The sequence below is a fragment of the Lepidochelys olivacea genome (genome assembly GCF_965140295.1).
Source record: "Lepidochelys olivacea isolate rLepOli2 genome assembly, chromosome: 3".
NCBI lineage: Eukaryota > Metazoa > Chordata > Testudines > Cheloniidae > Lepidochelys > Lepidochelys olivacea.
Genome location: NC_140413.1, coordinates 1459613 through 1478224, shown reverse-complemented (window position 1 = coordinate 1478224; position 18612 = coordinate 1459613). Strand labels below are relative to the sequence as shown.

The 18612-nt window shown below is 60.2% G+C and overlaps 2 protein-coding genes across 11 annotated transcripts in view; one reads left to right on the top strand and one right to left on the bottom strand.

The window, feature by feature from the left end:
• Positions 1-14985, top strand: part of AGBL5 (AGBL carboxypeptidase 5) — a 45289-nt gene extending 30304 nt beyond the window's left edge. For 8 of the 10 annotated variants that reach the window (XM_084624532.1, XM_084624531.1, XM_084624526.1 and 5 more), the window contains 6 exons: positions 6624-6794; positions 8823-8938; positions 10920-10966; positions 12623-12765; positions 13255-13346; positions 13631-14985. In XM_084624532.1, the coding sequence (XP_084480658.1) occupies positions 6624-6794; positions 8823-8938; positions 10920-10966; positions 12623-12765; positions 13255-13346; positions 13631-13708 (647 nt within the window). In that variant the 3' untranslated portion in view covers positions 13709-14985. The remainder of the gene's footprint in view (positions 1-6623; positions 6795-8822; positions 8939-10919; positions 10967-12622; positions 12766-13254; positions 13347-13630) is intronic. The other 2 variants (XM_084624530.1, XM_084624533.1) reach the window with 2 other exon arrangements.
• A 1284-nt stretch (positions 14986-16269) lies between these two features.
• OST4 (oligosaccharyltransferase complex subunit 4, non-catalytic) lies at positions 16270-18073 on the bottom strand. Its single transcript, XM_084624536.1, has 3 exons — positions 17954-18073; positions 17109-17237; positions 16270-16418 (listed from the first exon to the last, which is right to left on the bottom strand). Exon 2 carries the CDS (start codon positions 17234-17236, stop codon positions 17123-17125), a length of 114 nt encoding a protein of 37 aa, XP_084480662.1. The 5' UTR covers position 17237; positions 17954-18073; the 3' UTR covers positions 16270-16418; positions 17109-17122.
• Between the last annotated feature and the right edge of the window lie 539 nt (positions 18074-18612).

Here is an 18612-nt window from a genome sequence, read left to right as displayed (position 1 = left end):
ACCAGCGCTTCTGCTCCTCCCATGGACTATGAGCAGGATTGCTCCTCGGACTCTGGTTTCCATGTGAGGTTCACTTAGTTCCCAGCCCAGAGCTGCTACTTCTGACATCTTTTCTGAGAGAGAAACTCCAAGACACTGGCAGCCTGCTGTCACTCCACATTCCTCGTGGTATGTTCAATCCTGGATGCCACTCTTTTTCCTTTTGGCCCCCCTCAGTTGCTATTTTGGGACTCAGGGGGGTGCTTATTGGCAAGAATTCTCCAGAGTGGCCAGCTACCCTGGTGGTGACCACCAGAGGAGCGATCACCCACTCCTCCTGTCCCTCCACACCAGTCTCTCCACCTTCAGAGGAAGCTACACCAAAAACTAACCTCTCCTGCTTGCCCCTCATACACAGATTATTTTAAGCAGTTCCAGAAGCTTCTGAAAAGGATCTGTCTCCCTCCAAATGCCCTTGGAGGAGGTCCATGAGACCCACCATGAACTTTGAGACGTTCTCTGTACTGCCACTTTGAGTCCAATAGCTTTGCCTGTAAACAAGACTTCACTTGAACCTCCCAAAACAATCTGGCAGACCCTGGCCACCATACCTCCAACTCGTAAAAGAGCAGATTATGTTCCTCATAAAGGTTCTGAATTTTTGCCAATCATTCCCCAGCACCTCATTCTTTGGTCGTTGATGCTGTGAATGAGCATAGCAGGCAACCTCACAAGGCTACACAGCATAATAAAGACCAAAACTGCCTAGTTATTGTGTTTTTAGGCTAGTTTAGATTAGGATTTTTGCTTTGAGTACAGTGCTGACGTGGTGGGTCCCAGCATGAAGAAGCATGGGTTTAAGAGAGATGCGTCATGCCTGAAATGCCGAGATGAGAATCATTCTCTGGCAGCCCGTGCCATCTGCGGCACACTTACTCCCTAAGCCCAGAAGGACAGACAGAACAGACTTGTGACCCTTCTGTTACAAGAGGCCTCGTCAGTTAAGCCTCTGGGATCTGATAATTCCAAAGGGTGGAAAGGAAGGCTAGGAGACCTGAACCTGCTCCAAGCATTTCCAGATCTAAGAAAGTGTCAGTCATGACAGCTTCGACCATGGCACCAAGCTCCAGTTCCAAGTCAACAGAGCTTCTGGTAGCCAAGGCCTCAATCCAGCTCCAGAACTGTTTTATGGTCTCCATCAGAACTGGATAGAGACCCTAAGGATTGGGGCAATTTATTGGGCCCAACTCCATTATCTCTGAAGAAAAGAGGCTAAATTTAGAACATCTCAGATGGTTCTTTGGCCAATTCGCAGCATGCAGATACAAGACCTAAGGACTTAAGACCTCGATCTTTCAGAGGATACTGATCCAAAAAAGAGGCCATTGGATCGAATCATAGCAGCTCAGCCTCATAGTATCATAGCGCATGTTGATCCGGACCTGCATCATATACCGGGTCCGGCCGCATCACATTGTTCTCCTGATAAGAGACCGAGACAATACTGAGCAGGAGATCTCTCCGGGGTCCCCTGCTACCTCCGCCTTACCCTCCAACTGGCTCATCAAGAAACACCATATCACCACTCTCTGTATTTCAGATCCCTACTTCAGTTATCTTCCCTGTTGTTTCAGTATCGGATCCAGGATTGGATCTGCAGACATTGTGCTCACCCCGACACATCTAAGACTCAACCTTTTAGTGTGAAACAGTCTCCCTCCTCAAATGAACACTCTTGGACATCCTATGTGCAAACCAGTAATGTAATGCCAGATTTGGGTAATTGGCAAGACTGGCCCATGCCACCATGGATGTCTTGGAGATCTTGGCCAACCTGTTTTCTTAATAGCAGTCGAGAGAACCTGATTCTTTGGTTCCAGAACAACTTCCACCTGAACCTACAGATCTGAGGTGTCCAGATCCAAGACACCCAGATCCAACAGCCAGGGAACATTGCCTTACCTTAATGCAAGACACTGTCTCTGATGCAGGGTACCAGGAAAGGTCTCCTTGGGATGACTTCCAACAAGAAGTCATGGAACTAGAAAATGGTTTGTTTCCAAATGAAAATGCTGGTGTAGCTACAGCATCATCTCCTTCTGAGGACGCAATTCAGTTCCATGAGCCTGTGGACAGGATAGCATCAACTTGAAAATCCCCATCAGTAGCTTTGGAAGAAACCACCTATCCAGTGTTTGATGTTTTGGATTCTACTACAAAGAGAAAAGTCTCCTTGCCTATGTTAAAAGGTCTTTGGCAACCAGCAAAATCTCTCTTGTCCAGTCTGTCTTCATGTCAATCAGTTTCAAAACAGGCTGACAGATTGTATTAGGTCACATATGAAGGATTCTCCTGCTTTCACCTGTCACCTCCCTCTCATTTCTTGCTGTAACAGCAGCAGTTCAAATGTTTAGGTCAGGTCTTCAACATTCTACCCCTTATGACAAAGAGGGGGAAAAGTTGGATTTTCTATAGAGAGAATTGTTTTCTTTGGCTTCCTTAAACATGCATGTGGTCAATTATCAAGCAGTTGTGGCCACAGGTATTTCGCCCTTGTGGGAGATATCCGTCTTCACCAAGATTCTTCCAGGGGATTAGAAAAAGTTAACAGCAGCTCTCAACTAAAGGGCCAAGGCTAAAGTATGCCGTCAAGCATTTGATGTCTCCCATACCACCTCAAGATCTGTAGCATCAGCAGTAGCTCTCCATAGGCATGCATGACTATGGTCATCCTCTCTTCCAATGGAAACAAAATCTAAATAGAGGATCTGCCCTTTGAAAGGGATGGATATTTTAGTGTGAAAACTGATGAGCTATTGGAAAAGACCCGTTCCACTGCGAGATCTCTGGGATTACTGCCTCATTATAGAAGGAAAGCACCTACGCCTGTGTTCAGGTGTCACAGGAAATACCTTGCACCCTCTTCCTCTTTGGCTTCTAATCAACAGAGACGGTCACACTATCGGCAGCACCTCCACGGCCAAAGGTCCTCTCCACCACAGAAGAGGAAGAAAGCCTATAAGCCTTGGATGAGGATAAAACGCCTCGGCTGTCCTCTCTGCCTAATGTCAGGCCACAGTTTGACGTGAAGATTGAGAGCTTCCCTTTCAGACCATCCTACCACCATTATTGGAGACTTGTCCCATTTCTGCACTGCATGGACAACTGTCACCTCCAACAGATGGATCTTAGACACAGTAAAGGAAGGTGATACTATCCCGTTCAAATGCCCCCTCCCCACCCTTTTCAGGGACCCTTCCCGGAGAGGTTATTGAGGACAGAAATACAAGCTCTGTTGCAAGCAGGAGCTATAGAAAAAGTATGATTAACTTCCAGAAACAAAGGGTCGTACTCCCAATACTTTCTAATCGCCAAAAAGAAGGGAGGGCTCAGAACAACTCTTGATTTCAGAGCTTTAAACAGGCACATTAGGAAGATTCAGTTCCAAATGCTAACCCTGGCTGTGATTATTCCTTCCCTGTCTACTCTGGTTTGGTTCACTGCTCTCGATCTCAGATGCGTATTTCCATAAGACTTCCCATTGCAAATACCCACCTTTTACTCTTGGTCCAGAGCACCACACCCAGAGTTCATAGCCAGTGTCTGGCTCCAGCAGGAGTAGATCTGAGCCGACAAGGGATTTTCATTTCCCCTGACTTAAACAATTGGCCCCTGAGGGTTCCGTCTGAGGAAGAATTAGGGAAATCCATTCTGTCCGGTTCCCCACATGCTGTGTTCACCATATTGATTGCAGCTGGCAAAATCAATGCAGCCACTCACCTCAAATGATGCTTTTTGAGCTTGGTCAGAGCCAGACTTGGCTCTCTTGAATTGCACTTGTTGATATAAAAGTTCTTCTTTCCAGCACTGGAAAGATGACCTTGGTTTTCTTGCGTTTCTTGTCAGAGGTCTCCAAGTGTCATTTAAGTTTGTTAGGTGTCATGGTGTCTTTAGATAGCACTGTGGGATGTAGCAGGCATTTCTGGCCTTTCTTCGTTCTTGACCAAAACACTGGTGTAGTCTGTCTCCATTATCAAAGAAAGCCCGTTAAATTTGTGAGCACATTTCTTGGACTCTTGTCTTTTGTTCCTAATTGCATCACTAGACTCTCCGCTGGAGATGCAGATGCTTTGCATAAAAATGAGCTCACTAGGTCTCTTACCATAACAGTTCACCGTTAAGCGAGTGAGGCCAGGATGTAGAAAGACCCTGTGTGGTGATACTAGGGCTGTATGGAGACAGTGACTCACAATGGTTCTCTTTCCGTGCGTGCCAACAGGGGTGCGAGAAGATACAGGCCCTGCCTTAAGAAGCTAACGAACCACTGCAGATTCCCATCCCAGGAGAGGCCAGCACAAGCTCCTCCCAGCTCAAGCAGAGAGGATGCCCATAGCTAAGGATCTTCTCCATTCAAAGTCCTTCAGCTGGATGCTTGCACAGTTGGAATGGTGCAAATGGCCAAACTGGAATCTGCACAGCCAGTGTGTCTGGAACTGCTCCACAAACGCTGCGCCAGGAGGCTGCCGTTTTGATCTACAAACCGGTGGCCTCCACACAGCGCAGCCTCACCTGTACAGCATGTGCAAGATCACACTGGGCAGAGGCTGCTAGTTTGTAGACCAACATTGCCGCCACCTGGCATGGCGTTTGTGGACCTGGTTCAGACACATTCAGGGGCTGTCAGTATCATCTCTCAGGCCTGTTGGACCTGCTGCCCCATCTGCTTATGGCACAACCCCATTTGGGGCCACAACCCCCAGTTTGGGAGCTCATGTCCTACAAAAGAATGTCCACACTGGGTCAGACCAACGGTCCATCTAGCCCAGTATTCTGTCTTCTGACCATGACCAGTGCCAGGTGCTTCACAGGGAATGAACAGAACAGGGCAATTATCTAGTGATCCACCCCATCGCCCATTCCCAGCTTCTAACCGTAAGTGTGTCACCAGTTTGTGTATGCCTTACATCACGCCTTTCGGATACAGATGGACAACAGTGTGCAAGGTGTAGTGAGTGTGCCAGGCCTGACAAGCTGGTGACACAGTAGTGAACTGCCAGTGGGACTCTGGCAAGCCCCTGCATGTTCACTAGGCGGCTGCCTGCTGCTCCTTCTCCAGGGGCTGTAGGAACTGAGCAGGAGAGAGGCCTGTAAGTCTCGTCACGTGACCTCGCTCTGCTATGCATCTCCGTGCTCTTGACTTCAGAGCCAAGGCTCCTTGGGGGAGGGCCAAGGGCTTCCTTTATCTCCCCGTAAGACGTTGCTGCAGAAATAACACCAGCCGGCTTCCCCCCAGAGCACCCACACAGGAGGGCTCCCCCAGGCAGGAGCCTCCTGCCGGGCCAGCTGTTCCCCTATTACACCCTTCAGCCCAGAGGGTGAGTCCCTGGGAGGCCTCCCCCTGCTGTGTGCTGAGCCCTGCTGCCCCTGTGGAGCCAAGTCGGGGCTGCTGCCAGCTCCATTTCATTCCCAGTGGGCCCCAGGGCCCCCCAGCTGTGGCACTGGAATGGGGCAGCAAAAACATGTGCCCAAAGGCGCCAAATGGGATTGGGGCCCGTTTGTGTGACCTACCCGAAGAGCTCACCAGCGCGAGAGACCGCGCCTGCAGGGTCAGGGCCAGGGTGTGGCCTACCAGCAAGTGAGCCAGTCAGTGTGAGGCGCTGTGCTCGTGGTCACAGCAGATCTCAAAGGGGTGCCTGATGCCATGGCGTTTGGGAAGAGTTTAACCCCAATACCTTGGCCTGGTTCCTACTTGATCCTTAAACTGTCACCCTAAAATTCCCTCGCCGCTTGTTGTTCACTTCCTGGCCTAAATTGCTGTGGGGGGTTGCCATGTGCTGCTTAGCAGCTGCTGTGTTCCTCCCCAGAGGTGGCTGCTTCTCAGTGGCTGGTGAAGCAATCCCTCTCCTCCCTTCCGGTGGTGTGTAAGGGTGACCTGTGTGCTCAATGCTGCTCTCCCCCAAGGGCCTCGCTGCAGAGTGTGGAAAGAGCTGGAGGGGGAGGGAGGCTTGTCGCTCCTGTTCTCTGCCATGCTAGGTGGCTGAAGGCGCCGTACACGAGTGGCTGCCTTGAGCTGACTTAATGGCCCAGCCTGGTGCTCTAGTCAGGCTCCGAGCTAGGCGTGCCCTGACTGGTGCCTGCGGCTCTGGCTCCAGCGGCAGCTGGGGCTGCAGATCCAGCCACTCCTGTTCCAGAGCCTGGCTCTAGCACCCAGATGTGGCGGCCTGGCTGTGCTTTGAGCGCCTCGTGGGAGTGGTGTCTCTGCCAGGGCCATCTGGAGTCAGGGGCCAGCCTGACCAGCAGGCTGATGGACCCGGCTGCAGACTGTCCTGTCCCTGGGGGTCCCCAAGGGGGCTGCTCACGCCTTCTGCTCTTGAATGGGCCGAGCCCCTGCTCGTGTGGCATGGTGTAGCCTGCGCCGGGCCCCCACGGTTTGGAGGGGCTGGCATCAGGCAGAGCCTGCAGCAGGGAGATGAGTCGCTCTGCCTGGCAGGAGGCTGTGGGACCCGGGAGTACTGGTGTGGAGAGCGCTCTGAGGGGGGGGCCTGGGGTGCTGTGTGAGGGGAGGGGTTGGGCATAGGGAGCCGTGAGGGGGCAATACCACCAGCCCCTTCCTGAACTTCCTTTTCCAACTCCCTCCTTCCCAGAGCCCTGCGTGCAGGACAAGCGGCGCCACCAGCAGCTGACTCTGCTGCGAGCAGCAGCCAACAGCATCCAGCCGCCAGCGCCTCTCCCTCCCTGTGCCAGGCGCCTGTCCCAGCCTGCGCCACCCGCCAGCCTGCGCCCCTGCTCCCTGCCAGCCTCCTTCCTCACGTCAGGTTTGTGTCTGCCCGCTCCACGCTCAGCCCGTCTCTCCAGGCCCAGGCCAAGGCCTTAGGCGAGAGGCTCTCCCCGCCCGAGGAGGACCAAGGTCACCTGGCAGTCGTGCTGGCAGAGGGAGGCCTGGGCATGGAGCTCACACAGTGCGCGCTGCACCCTGCTGTGTGGGACACCATGGAAATATGGGCCGGTCCCCGAGCTCTGCTGGGAGGCCGGTTCTGGTGACCAAGGGGTCCTTCCTGTTCCATGCACCCCCCCATGCATGCCAGCATCTCTGCGCCCAGACTGTTCTCGCCAGCCCAGGCCTGTCTCCAGGCCTCTGTCCTAGTGACCGTGCTCCCCGGCGAGGCCTGCGTGGGCTGGTACTGTCCCCAGGCCCTGTGCTGCAGGCTCCTCCCGGCTCCCTCAGGCAGCTGGATATGCCACCTACGCTAGCAGAGCCAGGCCCGGCCAGAACCAGCCCGGCAAGGCAGCGCCGGGCTCAGGACGGGCCCAACCCTCTCAAGGCAGTGGCCTGCGTGGCAGGAGCGGTGGGGCCCCCGACTGAAACAGCCTCCTTGTGACGCGCACCAGTGGCCCTTCCACTGGCCTGGGGCATGCAGCGTGTTGTGAGCCTGTGCTACGCCCCAGAGCAGAGCAGCCTGCGGGCTAGAGCCGGGGCCGTGCAGGCAGATGCTGCTCTGGGGCCGAGGCGGGGCGGGAAGCGGGGATGCTCTGGTGCTGCAGGAAGTGAAGTGCCCAAGGTGACGCCAGACCTGGCTTTGCCCCCACAGGCCATGGAGGGAGCTTGGGAGGCTGGAGCTCCTGCATCTGAGCCCAGCTGTGCCTTGGCTGCCTGTTCTTCCCTCCCACACTCTACCCTGCCCTGCCTCCCGGGGCCATGGGAGGGTCCGTGTGGCTGCCCTGGGGCGCGGTTGTACTTTGCTGCTGCCGGAGCCTGGGGCGGCGCTTCCCGGCCTTCCTGTGTTAGCCACACTGGTGGGAGGAATAAAGATTTTCCAAAGATGGTGGGTCTGGGCTCTCCTCTCAGAGGTCCCCATGCAGCTCCGTGCCAGGGCCACTCCCAGGGTGCTCTAAGCACCCTGGCATCTGGGCAGCCCTGCTGCTGGCCCCCTGCGGCTAGACTCTTGGCCGAGCACACTGGCCCAGCACTGCCGGGAAACCAGCGGGCGAGGCTGCCGATCAGGGTACGGCCCCTGCCTCCCGCTCAAGACAGTGCAGGCACTTGCATTCTGCCCAGAGGTGGGCTTGGGGCCTTTGGCTCCTGGTGGGCAGTGGGGTGAGGTGAGTGATCAGGGGCCCTCCAGCTGGCAGTGGGGTGAGGTGAGTGATCAGGGGCCCTCCAGCCAGCAATGGCCAAACAGTGAAATCTCCCAGCACCCCAGCGTTGCTCCATGCTGCCAGTAGGGAAACTGAGGCACTCAGCCAGGGGGTGACTTCCCCGTGGGGGAGACCGGGCAGAGGCAGGGATCGAGCCCAGCTCCCCAGCAGTGGTCTCTAGCCATTAGCCTTTGCTGCTTCTGACTGTCAGTGCAGTGACTGCACCACTCTGGCCCTGGCAGGGTGGGGTGGGGCCCCGGGAAATGCCCACAGATCAGAACCAGGATGTCCTGCTCCCGTCCCAGGGAAGTGACCGTGTGCTCTGTGCTCATGGCTCCGTGGCGTGAGCAACCCAAGCCAAGAGCCCAGCTGGTGAACAAGGGCTTGGAACTGCTCTATGGCTGAGGGGGGGCACCGGACTTTCCTAGTGACTAGATCCTTGGAGTCCAGCCGGTTTGGTGTTCCCTGGGGACGCTCGGGCCTGGACTCTGCGGGCTTTCTGCTTCCCTTTCAACTCCCAAGAACTGGTCACCCGTCACACAGTGTCACACCGCTTTCCCTGTGCACACGTACCACCTCTGCCCGCATGGCAGCCCATCGGTAACATGGAGGTACAGCCAGCAAAGCCCGTAAGCACTGCTCCCACAGCGTGTCCTTCCTGGTGCATGGGGCTGATGGAGTTCAGCTCTCTTTTGTTTGTCACCCAGGGACCTCGCCCACGGACAGTAAGGCCGGGGCTCTGGTGGTTACCAGCCGTGGACTTCAGGCAGCAGATCACGGCCGGGAAGAGCCGAAGCCCCCCTATGGCATGGCGCTGGTGCAGGTAATGCCCAGAGCTGGGAAGAAGGTGGAAACCAACCTGGCTGCTACCCCCTGAAGCCTCTAAGCCAGCCCCTCCCTGTGCCTTGTGGCGATGGTTTTGTTCATTATCTTCATTAATGATCTGGAGGATGGCGTGGTCTGCACCCTCAGCAAATTTGCAGATGACACTAAACTGGGAGGAGAGGTAGATACGCTGGAGGGTAGGGATAGGATACAGAGGACCCTAGACAAATTAGAGGATTGGGCCAAGAGAAATCTGATGAGGTTCAACAAGGACAAGTGCAGAGTCCTGCACTTAGGACGGAAGAATCCCATGCACTGCTACAGACTAGGGACCGAATGGCTCGGCAGCAGTTCTGCAGAAAAGGACCTAGGGGTGACAGTGGACGAGACGCTGGATATGAGTCAGCAGTGTGCCCTTGTTGCCAAGAAGGCCAATGGCATTTTGGGATGTATAAGTAGGCCATTGCCAGCAGATCGAGGGACGTGATCGTTCCCCTCTATTCGACACTGGTGAGGCCTCTCTGGAGTACTGTGTCCAGTTTTGGGCCCCACACTATAAGTAGGATGTGGAAAAATTGGAAAGAGTCCAGCGGAGGGCAACAAAAATTATTAGGGGGCTGGAGCACATGACTTACGAGGAGAGGCTGAGATAACTGGGATTGTTTAGTCTGCAGAAGAGAAGAATGAGGGGGGACTTGATAGCTGCTTTCAACTACCTGAAAGGGGGCTCCAAAGAGGATGGATCTAGACTATTCTCAGTGGTGACAGATGACAGAACAAGGAGCAATGGTCTCAAGTTGCAGTGGGGGAGGTTTAGGTTGGATATTAGGAAACACTGTTTCACTAGGAGGGTGGTGAAACACTGGAATGGGTTCCCTACAGAGGTGGTGGAATCTCCATCCTTAGAGGTTTTTAAGGTCAGGCTTGACCAAGCCCTGGCTGGGATGATTTAATTGGGGATTGGTCCTGCTTTGAGCAGGTGGTTGGACTAGATGACCTCCTGAGGTCCCTTCCAACCCTGATATTCTATGATTCTATGACACGCCTGCTCTCTGGGATCCCCCCACAGCCCCTTTCGAGGTGGGTCTCCTGCCATTGGGGTTGGGAGCCAGGCCCCTCATGGCCCCATTCTCTGGGCTGGGCGACGGGCCCATTAGTTTACCCGGTCTCAGCCTGTCTGCTCCTCACCATGGCCGTCTGAACCCCTTTCATGCTGAGACAGAAACTCGGCCCCCCAGAGCCTCTCTGGCAGCGGCAGGCAGAGACCAGGAGAGTCTAAGGTGCCACCAGTGCCCGGGACCCCTGCAGCACCCGGGAACTGATGGGGTGGGCTGCACAGACTACAGCTCCAATGATGGGCCAGGGACTCTGCACGAGGGGAGATGTCGGGCGCCTGCCTGTAACAGAGAGGGGTACATGGGGCACCGGGGCAGCGTTTCCAAAGGGAAATGTTTTGGAATTGACATTTTCCTCTGTAACCCTGCTCCTCTCCTCCTTCCAGCCAGCCCCCACGCCGGCTGGGGCTGGGTCTGAGCCGGTGAGGAAGCTGCCGGCCTCTGGCTGGCAGTCATGTGAGTTGCTGTATGGCTCTGCTGGCCCCAGGCTCCCCTGGGAGAGGCTGAGGGGTCGCCCACTCCCCGAGCTCTGGGTTCCAGCTCTGCCCAGTGAATGGATTCCTCCCTGGGGTGAGTGCAACTCCCGCTGGCTCCAGGGCTGGCTGGGTCCATGGATTCCCATCAGCCCCTGTGGGCTCCCCTCAGCACTCGCTGTCTGTGCTGTGTGTGGGTCCCGGGCTTGGAGCTGCCCTGGAAGCCAATGGACAGGGGGTGGCCCCCTCATGCTGCAGGTGGCCAGAGCCCCAGGGGATGGGCAGGGAGCCCAGCATGGTACTTGGCTGCTATCACCCCATCTCCAAGCTGGCTGGGCTGGAACTCGCCCCCCCCCCGCCCTCTCCAATTGTCTCCTGTCTTTCTGCTTAGAACCTTCCGAAGAGGCTGAGCACCAGGAAAGTCCTAGAACCACCCAGGTACCGTGTGTCCTGCGCTGGGGGAGGGCACTGGAAGGGCATGCCGCAGGGCAGGGGCTCCGGCGCTCTGGGCAGCTCCCTGACCGCAACGCCCTGGAGCCGAGTCCCACCAAGCACTGGCCAGGCAGAATGTTCCCAGCTCTGGCTCCCTGGTGTCTCATTCCACCCCTCTGGGCACATGGGAGCCCATCAGACTACATGAGGCTATTAGCCAGGATGGGCAGGGATGGTGTCCGTAGCCTCTGCCAGGAGCTGGGAATGAGCGACGGGATGGATCACTTGGTGATTCCCTGTTCTGTTCATTCCCTCTGGGGCACCTGGCATTGGCCACTGGCGGAAGACTGGATACTGGGCTAGATGGGCCTTTGGTCTGCCCCAGTGTGGCCGTTCTTATGGTCTGTCCTGCCCTGGGGGCTGAGCAAGAGGGGGCTTTTGGGAATGCTGGGCTGCTCCTGTGCTGAGGATCCAGCTGCGCCCATGGCTGGGTCCTTCCACTGCAGGTACTTTCTATGGTTTGAGAGCAAGTCCTGGAGCCCCTGGAGCTGGAGAGACCATCCCCAGGGCCCAGCTGGCTCCCGCTGGCAGCATCTGCCCTGCCTCAGACCCTGCAGCGCTCTGTGGGCAGACCCATGGTGTGCCCTTTCCCCTGGGGGATTCAGCTACTCCCGTAACGCACCCCGGGGAACTGAGTGACGCAGCAGGGCTTGGCCCTTGCTCCCTCCTGCTGTGTGGATGCGGGTGCCAGGCTAGGGCATGTTGTTGCAGGAGGAGACCTAGCCCTTCCCCTGCTGCCCTACCTTGGCTAATAGAGCTGGCCACCTGCTCAGGCTCCTCCTTTCTGCTCCGGCAGATACTGCCCTGCGGCCTCAGCCCAAGGGGACTAGCTGCAGCCAGGAGCACTGCGCACTGCTGCCCCCGTGCTCCCAGGCAGGGCCTGGCCAGCGGCTGGTACCAGCCTTGGGGTGGGAACCTGTTGGAGCCTGCGGTGCATCCGCCCCCGGCACTTTCTGTGGGGCCCAGCGGGAGCAGCTGCAGAATCAGGTGTGGGGCTCCTGCAAGACACCGCCCCTTCCCAGCCTGCCGAGCGTGCCCCCCTGGGGAGGGACTGACTGGCACAGGCAGACTCAGACATCTCCCCCTCACCCAGCAATAGGTCACAGCTGGCTAGCCCTGGCTGGGGGCAGGGCTGGGGGTGCAGCTGAGTGCTGCGCTGCCCGGAGGGAGGGGACGTGGCTCCAGGGGGTGGGTTTCAGATCAGGTCCATTAGCCCCTCCTTGGCAAGATGCCAGGAGTGTTTAAACAGCAGCTGCCCCAACCGCTGTCCATTTTGGGGCCCCAGGGAGCCCCGCCAGCTAGCTCCTGTCATGGCATGTGCCTTTGCTTTCATCCTGTGGCCAGGCCCAGCTCTGGGGGTCGCAGTGGGGTTTCCTTGTCCCATGGCTGGAGTGAGCCTGGACTGAACCCCTCCCTGGAGTATCTGCTGGTCCCAGCGCTGGGAGAGCGGAATAGAGCAGCAGCTTTGCAGGCACCCTCTGCTCCAGCCGGGCCAGGCGTGAGGGGCACAGAACCGAGGAGAGATGGGCCCGACAGCACCCTGGGGCCCGTTCTCCTGGCCCTGGCTCTCCTGCTGTAAGCACTGCCTCTGGTTCTCTGCAGCCTGCGGCCCAGCAGAATCCCCGTCCGCAAGAAGGCAGCAGCATGCACCCCGAGTTTGCTGGGGCTCAGCAGCGAGAACACCTCAGCCCTCAAGGTCTGGAAATACACCCACGCTGGAGCCCTGGCCCAAAGGTCTCTGCCAGGTAGGGCGTTGCGGGCACCTGGGCTGGCAGCAAGCATACACCGGGTTAGGTAGGGGGCAAGTTCAGCTGTGTGCCCTGCCACAGGTGGGGCCCCCAGACTAGCTGCCAGGCATCAGGCCCCAGCAGCATGCTGGGCTGCCTCTGAGGTTGGAAGCCAGGTGGCTGCAATCTTTAGTGCAGGTGCTCAGCTGGGCCCCACTTTCAGCACTGTACCTGGGGGTGGGAGCCATTGCATGGCAATTGCTTGATGCTACTCTCAGGCCTGGGCACCAAAGCAGGAGCAGCTCCTGCCTAGGTGCCTCATCTGAGCCCATGCCACTCCTCCGGGGGCATTCAGCCTGCCTGGGAGCACAGCCCCTGTGCCCAGACCCACAGTTCACTCAGGCCTTGGGCCAGCCAGTGGGTGGCACCTTCCCCACTCCCTGGCTGGCACTGGGGGGCGGGGCTGGGCTGGGCTGGGCTGCTGACACTGGCTCTGTTCCTCTGCAGCATTCCCAGAGGACACTGCATCACTCGGCATGGGGATGCAGACAACAGAGCCGCTCTTCATCTGCGACGAGCCCGAGGGCCTGCTCAGCGAGGTACCAGGCCCATAGATGTTGGGAGGGGGCTGGGGAACCCACCCCAAGCAGGGCCCATGTCTCCGATGCTGCCCCCCTGCTCCTGGGGCAGGCAGCCCTGGCACCAGAGCTGCAGTGTGGCCTTTCCCTCGCCAGCTGGGGGAGATCACTGGTGGGTGGCCATGCACCGCCGTTGCCCCCGCTCTGAGCTGTGCTGGCTTCTCAGACTGGCGCCGCTAAGGGCGAGCACACGGCCCGCCGCAGAGCCCGTCCCAGCCCCCTGAGCCTGCTCTTCTCTGTCGCAGCATCTGCCAAGCCGGGCCCCGGACTCGCCCCAGCTCAGCTCGTACCACAAGATCCTGTCCTTCTGCACTGAAGCCTGAGCGCTGCCACCTCTGCCCTCGCATCCGGCTCGAGCTGGTTGCAGCACCTGCTGCCGGGGAAGTGGGGCAGAGTCCAGCCGCCCCTTGCCAAGCTGGGTGATAGAGGGCGAATCTCCACCCAGCCCTGTTCACCCTGCAGGCTCCCTGTGCCCAGCACCTCCCTGCCTGGCCTCTAGCTGAGCTCTGGCCTGTAAGCACAGAGCTGCCCTGCTGAGCAGCCAGGGCTCTGCACAGCCCATGGCCTAAGCAGAGCAGGACCCTGCCGGGCTCTCCAGCTAGTCCCAGAGCCCTGTGCAGTTCCCTCCACTTCCCTGCTAACCTCCAGCCATGGCCATGTGGAGGGCACTGGGTGCAGCCAGCTGACTGGTTTAGGTCACAAGCTTGGGGGCACCAACAGCAGCCACAGTGCCAGGGGCTGGAGGTGATGCCCGGGGAGCAGCTGCAGACATCATCACTCTGTGTCTCTCCCTGGGCCGTGGAGGGGGTTGGGCAGGGCGAGGCCCTGGGTCAGGCTGCTGCACTAGCCCCTGTGCTGAGGTGCAGGAGAATCAACCCGGGGCAAAGGGCTTTCTAGCAGGGGGCCAGCTGGTGCCAGGGAGGCCCAGTGGGCATGGCCCCTACTCCCCTTCCACAAAGCCAAAGCTCCCATGGTGTGTCTCAGAACCCGGCCCATGGGCAGCTCCCTGTGCCACAGTGAGGCCTGGGGGAGCTGGCCTGCTGGGGTGAAGCACAGTTAGTTGGGGTGTTGTCTCCCCACAGTAGCTGTCCTGCTTCAGGGATTGGCCCCTGCCCCACACCCAGCAGGGCTGTGGAGGCAACTTGAGGGAGGGTCTGTGGGCATCTCCTTGGACAAAGCACGGTGCCAGCAGAACCTCAGTGGGCTCCAGGGTCCCAGGCCGGGTATCTCCAGTCAGGGCTCTCCCCGGTGCACCCCACGGGAACAGCTTGTAAGCTGGGCAGACTCTTGCAAAGGCTGCTTCATGAGCAGAACCAAATCAGGCCCTGGAGCTGCAGGTCAGCTCCCATCCCTGGGTGCCTGGGCCCCAGGCTAGCGGCTTTGGCCAGCCCCCTCCATGTTAACCACAACTCTGTGTGGGCAGGGTCAGGGCTGGGGAGCCCTGCAGCCACCCACCAAGGCAGAGCCATTCTGCGGCTGCAGCCGTTCGCCACCTCCCACTCAGCTGAGCGGCTACAGAGTCGTTCATGGGTTTGAAGCTATTTTTATGAGATAGGGTTTGTCTTGTAACGTGTTTCTATTAAAGTTTGTTTGGAAGAAATGTCCCCTGAGCTCTGTAGTCTGGGCCGGGCACTGCCCCCAGCTATGGTGCAGGCCTCTGAACTGTGCTAGGAGTCTGCCACACCCAGAGCAGCAGCAGGAGGGCAGGGGAAGGCAGGAGTAGAACCCCCTGTGTTCACCAGCAGGAGCTGGCAGGCTGCTCAGGAGCAACGGGGGAGGCCTAAAGCAAAGGCTGGACTGATAGAGGAAGGGCAAGAGAGCCATGGGCCAGCTTTGCCCCCTTGGAGGAGACGGGGTTAATGCAGCCTGCATGCTGTGCCCACAATACAACCATCAGCACCGCCAGGCTGGCAGGAGCCACCACTCGTGTGGAGAACCCTAGTTTTCAGCTGGCAAAGCCTGCAGCAAGCTCTGCGTGAGCCCCCCCCTCGCCCATGGGACCAGAAAGGAATCACATAAGCACAGCTCTGAGGCTTAACACCTGCTCAGCCCCAGCCTTCAGTCAGTGAGCGAGAGTCTGCGGGAGACTGAACATGAGCTGCCAGTGTGGCCCTGGGGGCCATGAACCGGGGCAGCTTGAGTAGGAAGCCAGCGGTTATTTTCCTTCTGTATTTGGCACTGGCGTGACCTCTGCTGGAGCCATGAGAATGGTTAACAGGTTAGAAAACAAGCCGCACAGTAAGAGATTGAGCTCCTGGGGTCTAATTAGCTTCCCAAGGAGATTTAAGGGCTCCCAGGCTGTGTGTGTGTGGGAGGGGGAGAGAACCGGCTCCTCAGTCTAGCAGAGGAAGGGCTAACCCAAGCCAAGGGCTAGAAGTTGAAGCTAGGCAGCATCAGACTGGAAATAAGGTGTTAATTATTAGCAGGGAGGGTAATTGCCACTTGAAGAATTCCCTGAGGGCTGTGGGAGATTCTCTGTCACTGGAAATTTCACATCCAGATTGGATATTTGTCTGCCAGCTCTGCTCTGGGTCATTACTGTGGGGCCCATGCTAGGCAGGGGTCAGACCAGATGATCACTATGGTCCCTTCTGGCCTTGGGATCTACCTGGCACTGGCCGTACCCAGGGTGGCTCTGACACAAGTCACCAGGGGACCTGCCTCTCCCCCTGGGGGGCTGCCAAGCCCAGATTTCTCTGCAAGAGAACATGGGGAGCTGGGGGTGGGGCCAATGGCTTCCCTGTCCCACCCCTTGTTGTGATTGGCGCAGGAGTCTAACCTGGGCCCCCAGCTGAAGGGCTCCCCCTCTCCTATCAGCCGGAGCAGCATGCTCTCTGCCCACAGGTCGGGCTCTGCTGGCACCAGAGTGACACCGAGGCGCCCGCACAGGGGAGGTTCCAGCCATTTATTTGTGTCCAGTGGGTTTGCTCTGTACAAAGCTAGGGCAGGGTGCAGGGCCGGGGCAGGCTGCGGGGCCCAGCGCGGCTGTCAGCTCTGCTCCTGGCCATGGCAGGCGGCGCTCAGGGCTCGGCTCTGTTGGGGCAAACAAGAACAAACAGCTCAGGCTACAAGGGCGAGTCAGGAGGAGAGCCAGTCCCCCCCTACGCTGCGTGCCCCCAGGCAGGCCCTGCAGCCAGGGAAGCCAGCTGCAGCCAGACTCGCTGGCCAGCTAGGGGAAGGGGCATCTTGGTCCTTGGCTCCCGGGAGACTTCACCAGCTGCACGGTTCTAATGACCGAGTGCCCAGCGGTGTCTGTGCCACGGGGGGCCGAGACCCCCCCCAGCCAGAGCCCAGCCAGTGCCCGTGCCATGGGGGGCCGAGACCCCCCCCCAGCCAGTGTCTGTGCCACGGGGGGCCGAGACCCCCCCCAGCCAGAGCCCAGCCAGTGTCTGTGCCACGGGGGGCCGAGACCCCCCCCCAGCCAGAGCCCAGCGGTGTCTGTGCCATGGGGGGCCGAGACCCCCCCCCCAGCCAGAGCCCAGCCGTGTCTGTGCCACGGGGGGCCGAGACCCCCCCCCCAGCCAGAGCCCAGCCGTGTCTGTGCCACGGGGGGCCGAGACCCCCCCCCCAGCCAGAGCCCAGCCGTGTCTGTGCCACGGGGGGCCGAGACCCCCCCCAGCCAGAGCCCAGCCGTGTCTGCCAAGGGCGGCGGGGCGGGGCCGGGGGCTGCGGGCCGGGGCGGGGCGGGGCGGGAGGAGGGGGGCACTGCGGGCCGGGCGTTACCTGCGGGCGGCCCCTCACTCCTGCTTCTTGGGGTTGTTGACGGCCACGTAGTGGTAGAGCACCACGAGCAGGAAGAGCGACACGCCCAGCATGTTGGCGAAGATGGCGAGCTGCACGTCGGTGATCATCCTGCGGGAGCGGGAGCGGGACGGGTCAGCGCGGCGGGGCGGGGGTCCCGGGAAGGGGGCGGGGTCCCGGGGGAGGGGCCGGGTTGGGGGGTCCCGGGGGGGAGGCGCCGGGTCGGGGGGTCCTGGGAAGGGGGCGGGGTCCCCGGGGGGGAGGGGCCGGGGCGGGGGGTCCCGGGGCGGGGCTGGGGGGTCGGGGGGAAGGCGCCGGGTCCGGGGGTCCCGGGAAGGGGGCGGAGTCCCCGGGGGAGAGGGGCCGCGTCGGGGGGTCCCCGAGGGGGGGCTGGGGGTCCCGGGAAGGGGTCGGGGTCCCCGGGGGGAAGGCGCCGGGTCGAGGGGTCCCGGGAAGGGGGCGGGGTCCCCGGGGGGGAGGGGCCGGGTTGGGGGGTCCCCGGGGGCGGGGCTGGAGGTCCCCGGGGGGGAGGGGCCGCCTCTGGGGGTCCCGGGGGAAAGGCGCCGGGTCGGGGGGTCCCGGGAAGGGGGCGGGGTCCCCGGGGGGGAGGGGCCGGGTTGGGGGGTCCCCGGGGGGAGGGGCCGCGTCGGGGGGTCCCCGGGGGGGGCTGGAGGTCCCCGGGGGGGGGGCCGCGTCGGGGGGTCCCGGGAAGGGGTCGGGGTCCCCGGGGGGGAGGGGCCGCGTCGGGGGGTCCTCGGGGGCGGGGCTGGGAGTCCCGGGGGGAGGCGCCGGGTCGGGGGGTCCCGGGGTGGCCCCGCCCCACTCACGCGGAGGCTGCGGCTCCTCCGGACACGTCTCGCCGGCGGCTGCCCGACTTCCGGCCGCGGCGCGGTGCCTTGTGGGGCGGGCGGGGCCGCTCTGTCGGCGGGAGGCTCCCGAGGCGCAGCGCCCCCTAGCGCGGGGGCGGGGCCTGGACCGCGACACGCCCCCCCGGCCGGTCTGTGTCATTGTCCCCCCCCCCCCCGCCATGAAATAATGTCACAATGGAGCCGGGAACGGTCACGCGCCGCCCCGGGGGCGGTCGGGGGGTTGGGGGGCTTGTGGGGGGGTGAGGGGCTCGCGGAGGGGGTTGGGGGCTCGTTGGGGGGTGAGGGGCTCGCGGAGGGGGTTGGGGGCTCGCGGAGGGGGTTGGGGGGCTTGCAGGGGGGGGTGGGCTCGCGGAGGGGGTTGGGGGGCTTGCAGGGGGGTGATGGGCTCGCGGAGGTGGTTGGGGGCTTGTGGGGGGGTGAGGGGCTCGCGGAGGGGGTTGGGGGCTCGTTGGGGGGTGAGGGGCTCGCGGAGGGGGTTGGGGGGCTTGCAGGGGGGTGAGGGGCTCGCGGAGGGGGTTGGGGGGCTTGCAGGGGGGGGTGGGCTCGCGGAGGGGGTTGGGGGGCTTGCAGGGGGGTGATGGGCTCGCGGAGGTGGTTGGGGGCTTGTGGGGGGGTGA

Bases quoted from the DNA above. Each gene is read 5' to 3' on its own strand.
- OST4 (XM_084624536.1), bottom strand. From the start codon at position 17,236: ATGATCACCGACGTGCAGCTCGCCATCTTCGCCAACATGCTGGGCGTG.